Genomic DNA, 11,175 nt, shown 5'->3' with positions numbered 1-11,175 from the left:
TTGAGAGGTCAAGGCAGTGCACTGTTTGAGCTCAGGAGTTCAAGACCAGCCTGGGCAACATAGCAAAATCCCATCTCTACCAAAAAAAAAAAAAAAATAGGCATGGTGGCATGCACCTGTAGTCCCAGCTACTTGGGATGGCTTGAGCCTGGGAGACAGAGGTTGCAGTAAACTGAGACTATGCCACTACAATCCACCCTGGGAGACAGACAGAGCAAGACCCTGTCTCAATATATATATGCAACAATAATAAAAAAAGGTCTAGGTGAAGCAAACATGGCAAAATCTTGATAGCTGTTGAATCTGAATGATGGGTATATATGGGGAATCAAACTGTTTTCTCTATTTCGTGTATTTTAAAAATATTTCACAATAAGAAATTTTGAATGACACATTCCAAAAACAAAATATGAATCAAAGAATAATAAATATGTAGAAGGACTGACAGAGTCTGTCACTGGCATGAAGAAATATTTATCATCTAATAAACCAAGATATCCTAAGTCTAGAACATGACAACTCTCATATTTTATTCAACAAATCTGTGGAGAGCCTACAATTTGCAAGGCATTGTCCTAGGTGCTACAGTGATAAGATAAGCAAGATACTTCCTGCCTGCAACGGACTTACAATCTGAAGAACAGAACCAAACCAGATGGGTGAGCGCAAGCAGGGCTTCATGGAAACCTTGGTATTTGAGATATGCCTTGAAAGCAATACAACTCTAAGGGGAAACAGAGGGTTGACGAGGTTAGGATGAATTCTAGAAAGAAGTAAGAAAGCCACAGGCTTCAAGGCTTTTCTTGATCTGGTCTATGTGCACCACAAGTCTCATTTTCCACCACTCTTTCTGCCTCTCACCGAAGAATTGCAGGCACTGAATATTCAAGACACTGAGTTCATTACAGACAAGAGTACAAGGCAGAAAAGTAATAGCACTGTTCATGGTAACTATACATATTAAGGCCTGATCTGACACAAACACTCCTCCCAAAAAAAGCCAAAATACAACTAATTTGTCTCTCTGTAAGGTTGGAAAAACAGTCCAGTAGAGTGAGAACACAAATGTCCTATTTTGGCTCAGACTAACTCTGAGAATGTTTGACAACAAAAGCACTAAAGACTTCAGAGTGGGGTGGGAAAGAGGACAAAATTCTGTCTCTATAATAGAGCAATCTGGGGAAAATAAACTGGGGAGATGGTACAAATTTGATGTAAGCCAAGAGAATCATTATTCTACTACTTTATTTCAGCATCCCAAGTGTTTTCTCCAGAAGATATGCCAAGCATCATTTCTTAAAACAACTTGCTTCTGTTCTTAATTTCTAATGCCAAACTATCGTAAAATTATAATACTGCATCCCTATCTTTTGGAAATCTTTTATAGGTAAATTTGAGCGTTTATATTACAAGATTCTCTTTTTTCCTTAATGAATCTAAGGTAAATTAGTAATTGCTTTAGGAAATCATAACTGATTTATTCTGCTTTAGTTTGACCTTCCCTCTTTCAAGGGGGAACTCGTTTATTACTGTTACCCTGGCAATTTGTCTGTTCTGTGGGATAAGAAGGGCTGGCTCTCTCATGAAAAGGTATCACCAAACTTTTTTTTACGTTGGCCATATTCCAAGGCTGTTTGTTTGGAGTGAATGGTAATGACAATAAAATGCAGAAAATTGCTCATTATCTTAAAACAATCTTTAAATAATATGAGAAAAGGATGTCTGGGTAAACTCCTAAAATGGACCAACCGATCCCCAAAAGGGTCTAGGGTCACCTATGTATTGTATATGTACCTATAAACATAATTAGGATGCTTCTGGTAAGACAAGATTTCCATCCTTTTTCTGAAACCTCTTAATTCAGGAAGCTGACAGCGATCCCTGGCCCCTAAGTAGTATTTTTAAAAGAAGCTAACTGGTCATAAGGTTTGCAAACATTTGCGTCAGCCCTTGGAGAGGCCTCTTTTTCATGCTTTCTCTCAAATGGAATTTTTAGTTTAAAATACAGTTTTAAAACAAGACCCTCTGCAACAAAATCTATTTGCAACAGCAACAATTCCCATCTAAGAGGATGGTCAAAGAAACCAAGGGATATATCTGAGAGGTAACTTTTAAGCCACCCCACCACTGTATGTAATCCATACACATCTACAAACGCTATTTTTTCAGTAATTCACATCTAGCTAATTAAAAAAGCTGAGCTGTCAGCCCTCTGACTCTCGTGGAATCCTTTGGAGTGTTAGCTAGTCATTGTGTGTTGGAATTAGACTAAGCACTGGTTAAAGCCCTGAGGCCTGCTCACTCAGGGCCCTCTAGGTGAAAGATGAGGCTCAGGCAGATGCTTTCTTACCTGTGGAGTCATCGTAGAGGGATCTGGCTCAGGGGCGGCTTGCTGCTGTTCAGCACTCTTGTTTTTGGCCCCACTCTCCAAAGGCTCTTGCTGGACAGTTGTCTTATTTCCAGAGGGGGCGGACGGTGGTGGTGGAGCTAGTAGTTGGGATTTAGAATGGCCCTGGGAGGGGCGGGAAGGAGATGCCTGAGAAGAGGGCAAGTAGGACTGGGAATGGCTCAAATAGGATTGCGAGGAAGAGGAGGAGGATGAGTAAGAAGGGGTGGGCGCCAGGTAGGACTGGGAAGGTGGGGACTGCGAAGGGGACGGCTGAGCAGGAGGCAGATAGGGCTGAGATGAGGACGGGGGGTAGTAAGAGGGTGGCGGCTGAGGTGGGGGCATGTAAGACTGAGATGGTGGCATATAAGACCCGGGCGGCACAGGGGGAGATTCAGGGGGGGATTCCAGCTCCATTGGAACCAAACCAGGAGGCCCGTCTCGTTGGTGGTGGAGCATCTGGTGTTTGTACTGCTGCTGCTTCTGATAGCTGAGGGCCGGCCCAGGTGGTGGGGGCATCGGTGGCGGTGGCGGCTGCCAGTCTCCGTAGCCGCCCCCTGGCATCACCGGCGGGGGCGGCAGGGGGGGCGGAGGAAGGTGGTGGGGCTGAAGCACGCACTGCATTTGCTTCTGGTGCATCTGCTGCAGCTGCTGGAGCTGCGCCAAGTGCTGTTCGCGGAAGCTCATGAAGCCCGAGGAGGAGGGGGCCGCGGGAGTCGTCGAGCTCGAGTACCCGGGCCCCGGCGAGGCCTCAGGAAGCGCCACTGGCGGCGGCGGTGGGACCGGCGGCGGCGGATAGTGGCTGCTCCCGCCATACCGGCCCCAGTTCGGGTACATATCGAAAAAGAAGGCGTAGGGCTCGTCCTGGCACCGTTACTAGTCGCAACCGACCTCCAGGAGCCGCGGCGGCGACGGCGACAGCCGGAACTCGCGGCGCCTACAGGCCCCGGAGCGTGTAAACGGAGCGCGCCAGTGCGCCGGCGCTCGCTAGCTGGGCCCGCGACCGGGAAGGCGGGGACGCGACTTGGGCGACTACGTCTGCGCAGTAACCACCGAGAGGAGAACAAAGGCGAGATAGAGCGGCCCTTTACTTGGAGACTCGTGGTTGCCATCTTCCTTTGAGTTCAGATAATGTAAGCGCGAGTAGAATGTTCTCATATAACTGAAAAACCATAGAGTCTCTCAGCCGAAAGGGGTGGTAGAGATCCTATCGCTCCACGGGTTCATTTTTGAATGAAAAAAAAAAAAAGGTTCCATTCACAATAGCAACAATCGCAACAACAACAACAAAAATAACGTAACTAGGAAAAACTCTTAACAAGAAAGATGTAGGATTTATATGCAGAAAACTACAGAGTCATAAAGAAGCATATCCACGTAGGATGAAATTAGACTTCAAAAAATGGAGAGGCTTACCATGATCCTGGGTGAAAAGAGGAAAAATTGTAAAGATGTCAGTTTCTCCCAAATTAAATGAATAGACCCAACTCAGGTCTACCCAAAAATTCTACTGGGAACAAAGTTGTGAAGAATGGAAAGGTGTTTTCAAGGCTGCGTGTAAGATTACACCAATTCCTGCAGACATAGTAATAACATCTGCAGGAATTGTAAAAGGCGAGAAATAGAATTTTTTAGACTATCTCAGCAACTATAAATCTGTGTTGCAGAATCTCAGAGCGAAAGCGAAAAGAGCAAAAACCAGATACAAAGATGGTCTAGCCGCGCGTGGTGGCTCAGGCCTGTAATCCCAGCACTTTCGGAGGCCGAGGCGGGCGGATCACCTGAGGTCGGGAGTTCGAGACCAGCCTGACCAACATGGAGAAACCCTGTCTCTACTAAAAAAATACAAAATTAGCCGGGCATGGTGGTGCATGCCTGTAATCTCAGCTACTTGGGAGGCTGAGGCAGGAGAATCGCTTGAGCTGAGGAAGTGGAGGTTGCTGTGAGCTGAGATCGCGCCATTGCACTCCAGCCTGGGCAACAAGAGTGAAACTCCGTCTCAAAAAAAAAAAAAAAAAAGATGGTCTAAAGACAACCTGGAAGACAATCTTCCAAAAACTCTCAACATAATACCAAACATAAACTCTTTATTTAGCTTGAGTGAATCACTGAAAACAAAGCTAATACACTGAATTCTGTTGGTTGTGTGTGTGTGGTGGGAGAACTGTGAGAAGATTGTGTCAGTGCATCACTTGAGTAACATGCAAAGAGTTGACCTTTCTTCCATCTTAGCAACCCAGATCTTCACCTCTCTCAGGAGGTGAATGTGAATGGAAAGTGGAGCAGCAAGGCATCCTTCAGACGGAAGAGCTTCTGTTCTCAAATAGAAATGTAGTTATGTTTCTTTTAACTTTGTATTGAAGTATAACGAATATAAAGAAAATTACACGTCAAAAGACAAAATTACAACAAATTTAATTTAAAGATCTTAATTAACTTTTACCTGCTATTCTAGAATCAGGCAACATCTCATTCTATAAAGCAGAAACAGTGTTCCAACAAGCAGAACAATCGGGATGATTTCATAGACAGAAAAGAAACGCAGAGGCCGGGCGCGGTGGTGGCTCACTCCTGTAATGCCAACACTTTGGGAGGCTGAGGCGGGTGGATCAGGAAGTCAGGAGATCGAGACCAGCCTGGCCAACATGGTGAAACCCCATCCCTACTAAAAAAAAATTAGCCAGGCATGGTGGCACTCACCTGTAATCCCAGCTACTCAGGAGGCTGAAGCAGAAAAATCACTTGAACCCAGGAGGCAGAGGTTACAGTGAGCTGAGATCGTGCCACTGCACTCCAGCCTGGGTGACAGAGCGAGACTCCATCTCAATTAAAAAAAAAAAAAGAGAGAGAGAGAGAGAGAGAAACAGAAAACTAAAAGTAGATTGTTTCAAAGTTTCTTTTCTTATAAGGTTAAAGCAAAGAGGACTTCTTTATCATGCTGGCTAAAAATGGACTGTTTGCAGACTTGGTTATTATTTCTCTCTCTCCTGGTTTATTGAATGGGCAGATAAAGATTTTAATTTTGGCATGGTGGTGTGGAACTGCAGCATCAATAAATTCCATTTTGGTTTGTTCTGTTGGGCCCAATGCAGTTTAGTCTAAACCCAAGACTTGCTATAAATTTTATTTAATACATGTCTTAAGTATACAGCACAGTAAATTTTCACAAGCCAATCACACTTGTGAAATCAGCACCCAGATCAGGAAGCCAACCCAGAAATCCTAGTTAGTTGTGTTTTTAACATTTTGGGCTAACATTATCTTTTGAAAAATGTATAAATTTAGGCCGGGCATGGTGGCTCATGCCTGTAACCCCAGCACTTTGGGAGGCCAAGGCAGGCAGATCACTTGAGGTCAGGAGTTCAAGACCAGCCTGACCAACATGATGAAACCCCATCTCTACTAAAAATACAAAAATTAGCTGGGTGTGGCAGCACGCACCTATAATCCCAGCTACTCAGGAGGCTGAGGCAGGAGAATTGCTTGAACCCGGGTGGTGGAGGTTGCAGTGAGCTGAGATCATGCTACTACACTCCAGCCTGGTCAACAGAGCAAGACTCCGTCTCAAAAACAAAGGAAAAAAAAAAAAATACACACACACACACACACACACACACACACACACACACGGGGTTTCACCATGTTGGCCAGGCTTGTCTTGAACTCCTGGGCTCAAGTGATCCACCCGTCTCGGCCTCTGAAAGTGCTGGGATTACAGATGTGAGCCACCGCGCCTGGCTGACATCATATTTAATGGTGAAAAGTTGTAAGTTTTCCCACTAAGATCAAGTACAGACGTCCACTATCATTGTAGCTGTTATGAGTCGAATATATTGAAGTTCTAGCACCCAGTACTACAGAGTGTGAACTCATTTGGAAATCAGGTAGTTACAGATGTAGTTAGTTAAGATCAGGTCACGTTGGAGTAGAGTCGGCCCCAAATCCAATTTATCTGGTATCCTTAAAATAAGATGGTCATGTGAAGACACGGAGACAGAGGGAGAACACCACGTGATGATGAAGGCAGAGACTGGGATTCTGGAATTATGCTGCTACAAGACAAGGAAATCCCAAGATTGGCCACAAACCACCAGAAGCTAAGAAGAAGCCGGAAATAATTCACCTACAGGTTTCAGAGGGAGCATGACCCTGCCAATATCATGATTTCAGACTTCTAGTCTCTAGGACTGTGAAGAATACATTTCTGTTGTTTTAAGGCACCCAGTTTGTGGTGCTTTGTTACAGCAGCCTTAGGAAACTAATACAATATCTATCAGCATTGTAATGCAGGCCCTACTGATGCAATCGGTATAAAAAGAAAGAAAGGAAAAGGGAAAGAGGGAGGGAAGAAGGGAGAAAGGAAGGAGGGATGGAAGGAAGGATGGAAGGAAGGAAGGAAGGAAGGAAGGAAGGAAGGAAAGAAATAAGTATTGGAGAGGAAAAAACAAAATCATCACTGTTTATTTATATTGTGTACATTCAAAATCCAAAATAATCTACAGGTAAATTATGGGAATTAAAAGATTGCTAGGCATAAAGCCAATATACAAATAAACATGTACATATATAATCTATACAAAGATACCTTTCATAAAGAAACTGAGAAACTACAGAGTACAAGCAAATATTTGTGATGCATTTAACCTGCAAAAGACTCATTTAGACAATGTAGAGAAATCCCACAAATCAATTTGAAAAAGACAACTTACAAGAGAAAAATGAGACGTGAAGGTATTTCATATAAAATAAAAGCTAAATTATCAATACACATGAAAGGAATTCAACCTCAGAAACCAGGGTTATGTGAACTAAAGCCAAAATGAGATACCAGTATATATACAACACATCAACATGGCTAAATTATGAGATGTAATATTGAAAGTTGGCAAGACTGTGAAACAAATGAAATTCTCATACACTGCTGGTGGGAAAGTAAATTGGGATGATTACTCGGAAATACTGTCTGGTAGTATCTACCAAAGCCGAACAGACTCATAGCCCATGACCCAGGAATCCTACTCTAAGGCATATAACCAATAGAAATGCATAGATATGTTCACCAGGAGACATAAATAAGCATGTTCATACTGGCAGTATTTGTTCATTTTTGTTTTTGAGACGGAGTCTCGCCATGTCACCCAGGCTGGAGTGATCACATTGTTCAACGTTTTCATGAAGAAACATTTATTAAATCATAGCATATAAAAAAGTGCACAGGCTGGTCACGGTGGCTCACTCCTGTAATCCCAGCACTTTGGGAAGCCAAGGCGGGCAGATCACTTGAGATCACCAGTTTGAGACCAGCCTGGTCAAAATGGTGAAACCCTGTCTCTACCAAAAATAGAAAAATTAGCCAGGCGTGGTGGCACACACTTGTAATCCCAGCTACTGGGGAGGCTGATGCAGAAGAATCACTTGAACCCAAGTGGCAGAGGTTGCAGTGACCTGTAAGCTGAGACAGCGCCACTGCACTCCAGCCTGCGCGACAGAGTGAGTGAACTCCATCTCAAAAAAAAAAAAAAAAAAAGGCACAAATCATAAGTGGTACAGCTTGATGAATTTTTCACAAACGGAATGCATCTATTTAACTATCACCCAGATCAAGAAAGGAAGCATAGCCAGAAGTCCCCTTTGTGCCCCTTCTAGTCACTATCCTCTCCCACTACTATCCTGAGTTCTAACAGTGCACAAATATACTATTTATTTATTATTTATTTATTTATTTATTTATTTTTTATTATTTGAGATGGAGTCTCCCTCTGTCACCAGGCTGGAGTGCAGTGGCATGATCTCGGCTCACTACAACCTCTGCCTCCCAGGTTCAAGCAATTCTGTCTCAGCCTCCTGAGTAACTGGGATTATGGGCACACACCACTACGGCCGGCTAATTTTTGTATTTTTAGCAGAGACATGGTTTCACCATGTTGGTCAGGATGGTCTCCATCTCTTGACCTCATGATCTGCCCACCTCAGCCTTCCTAAGTGCTGGGATTACAGGCATGAGCCACTGCATCTGGCCACAAATACACTATTTATATACAAGCAAATAGTAGCATGATCACAGCTCACTGTGGCCTCAACCTCACCGGCCCAAGTGATCCTCTCGCCTCATCCTCCCAAGTAGCTGGGACTACTACTTACTGTGCACGGCAAGAAGCACAGCTAATTTTTGTATTTTTTGTAGAGGCAGAGTTTCACCATGTTGCTCAGGCTGGTCTCAAACTTCTGAACTCAGATGATCTGCCTGCCTAGGCCTCCCAATTTGCTGGGATTACAGGTGTAAGGTACTATGTCTGCCCATACTGGCAGTATTTGTAATAGTTGAAAATGGAAAAAAACAACCCAAATATCCACCCCCACTAGAATGAATTGTCAAATTGTGGTACATTTATACAATGGAATACAAAACAGCAATGAGAATGAGTTATCTACAACTATGTGCAACAATGCAGATGAACCTCACAAATAATAATGAGCAAGAAAAGCTAGAAAGAAAAGAGTTTATACTGTATATGTTCACGTATATAAGGTAAAACAATAAAACTGATTTATACTGTTAGAACTCAGGATAGTAGCTACTGTTGGGAGAGAGGGATAGTGACTAGAAAGAGGAACAAAGGGGACTTCTGACAATGCTCCATTTCTTGATCTGCATGCTAGTTACATAGATACATTCAGTTTGTGAAAAATTCGTCAAGCGGTACCACTTATGATTTGTGCATTTTTCCATGTGCTATAATTTAATAAATGTACCTTCATGAAAATATTGAACAACAGTAGTTCAAAATAATATTTATTGTGCAATTAACTTTACATATATTTCAAAAATAAGCAAACAAATTAAAATGTTAGAAGTGAGGGTGGTAGTTGCCTTTGGGAAGAAGGGAAAGAATAGGCCTGGTAGCAAGAGACCTGAGTGGGTTTCTAGGGTGCTGACAATGTTCTATTCCTTTTTATTTTTATTTATTTTTTTGAAACGGAGTCTAGCACTGTCATCCAGGCTGGAGTACAGTGGCACATTCTCGGCTCACTGCAACCTGCACCTCCTGGATTCAAGTGATTCTCCTGCCTCAGCCTCCTGAGTAGCTGGGATTACAGTGCCCACTACCATGTCTGGCTAATTTTTGTATTTTTAGCAGACATAGGGTTTCACCGTGTTGGCCAGGCTGGTCTTGAACTCCTGATCTCAGGTGATCCACCCACCTTGGCCTCCCAAAGTGTTGGAATTACAGGTGTGAGCCACTGCACCCAGCCGATTTCTTGAACTAAGTGGTAATTTCACAAATATTTTCTTTGTTAAAACTTATAGAGCTGTACATTTATCCCTTGTGCTTTCCTGTCTGTGTACTGTATGTTACAATTTTAAAAAACATTTTAAGCTGGGTGCAGTGGCTCACACCTGTGATCCCAGCACTTTGGGAGGCCGAGATGGGCCAATTGCTTGAGCTTACAAGTTCAAGACCAGCCTGGGCAACATGGCAAAACCCTGTCTCTACAAAAAATACAAAAATTAGCCAGCCATAGTGGTGCATGCCTGTAGTTCCCGCTATTCCGGAGGCTGAGGTGGGAGGATGGCTTGAGCCCAGGAGGCAGAAGTTGCAATGAACTGAGATTACACCACTGCACTCCAACCTGGGCAACAGAGTGAGAACCTGTATCGAGGAAAAAAAAAAAAAAGTTTTGAAAAAACAAGGTGGGAAATACAAAAAAAAAGTGATGGTAGTGGAAGACACAGAAAGATAAGATTAGGTGGAGGTGGGTGTAAACTCTTCTCTTTACCTTTTCCTTTCCCATCTGGCCTGATAGCTTACGGCTCTCAGGTGCTCTAACCAGATCCCTGCCCTCGACACAAAGGGTCTTTCAGCACCTAGCTGGGAGACAGCACCACTGTTTAAACAGGCCCTTTCACATTCCCGTCATTGTTTCAATATAAAGTTAGGCATTGTGCTAGATGCCATAGGGATCCTATCCCCTAGATTCTTACTCTTTTTTTTTTTTTTTGAGACGGAGTCTAGCTCTGTCGCCCAGGCTGGAGTGCAGTGACCGGATCTCAGCTCACTGCAAGCTCCGCCTCCCGGGTTTACGCCATTCTCCTGCCTCAGCGTCTTGAGTAGCTGGGACTACAGGCGCCCACCACCTCGCCCGGCTAGTTATTGTTTTTTGTATGTTTTAGTAGAGACGGGGTTTCACCGTGTTAGCCAGGATGGTCTCCATCTCCTGACCTCGTGATCCGCCCGTCTCGGCCTCCCAGAGTGCTGGGATTACAGGCTTGAGCCACCGCGCCCGGCCCTAGATTCTTACTCTTGTAGAACTAACATATACTTCAGCCACTCAAAGCTTCTAGCCTACAAAATTATTTTTCAAAGATCGTAGTCATTTTTGTATTTTGTTTTTTGTTTTGAGGCGGAGTTTTGCTCTTTTTGCCCAGGCTGGAGTGTAGTGGCGCGATCTCGGCTCACCGCAACCTCCGCCTCCCGGGTTCAAGCGATTCCCCAGCCTCAGCCTCCTGAGTAGCTGGGATTACAGGCATGTGCCACCACCCCGGCTAATTTTGTATTTTTAGTAGAGACAGGGTTTCTCTCTGTTGGTCAGGTTGGTCTTGAACTCCCGACCTCAGGTGATCCACCCGCCTCGGCCTTCCAAAGTGCTGGGATTACAGGTGTGAGCCACCGCGCCCGGCAGTCATTTTTGTTATACAGAATCCCTGTCTCCAAAAAATTTGTTCATTTTTTTTTTTTTTGAGACGGAGTCTCGCTCTGTCGCCCAGGCTGGAGTGCAGTGGCCGGATC

The 11,175-nt window shown here is 44.1% G+C and overlaps 1 protein-coding gene across 1 annotated transcript in view; it reads right to left on the bottom strand.

The window, feature by feature from the left end:
* The window catches only part of YLPM1 (YLP motif containing 1), an 87,419-nt gene extending 84,028 nt beyond the window's left edge, over positions 1-3,391 (bottom strand). Inside the window, exon 1 of the mRNA XM_011981533.1 lies at positions 2,351-3,391. Coding sequence (XP_011836923.1) covers positions 2,351-3,223 — 873 coding nt within the window. The 5' untranslated portion in view covers positions 3,224-3,391. The remainder of the gene's footprint in view (positions 1-2,350) is intronic.
* Between the last annotated feature and the right edge of the window lie 7,784 nt (positions 3,392-11,175).

Source organism: Mandrillus leucophaeus, unplaced genomic scaffold (assembly GCF_000951045.1).
Source record: "Mandrillus leucophaeus isolate KB7577 unplaced genomic scaffold, Mleu.le_1.0 Scaffold228, whole genome shotgun sequence".
In the NCBI taxonomy this organism is placed as follows: domain Eukaryota; kingdom Metazoa; phylum Chordata; class Mammalia; order Primates; family Cercopithecidae; genus Mandrillus; species Mandrillus leucophaeus.
The sequence above is the reverse complement of the archived record's forward strand: the minus strand, read 5'-3'. Positions and strand labels throughout refer to the sequence as shown.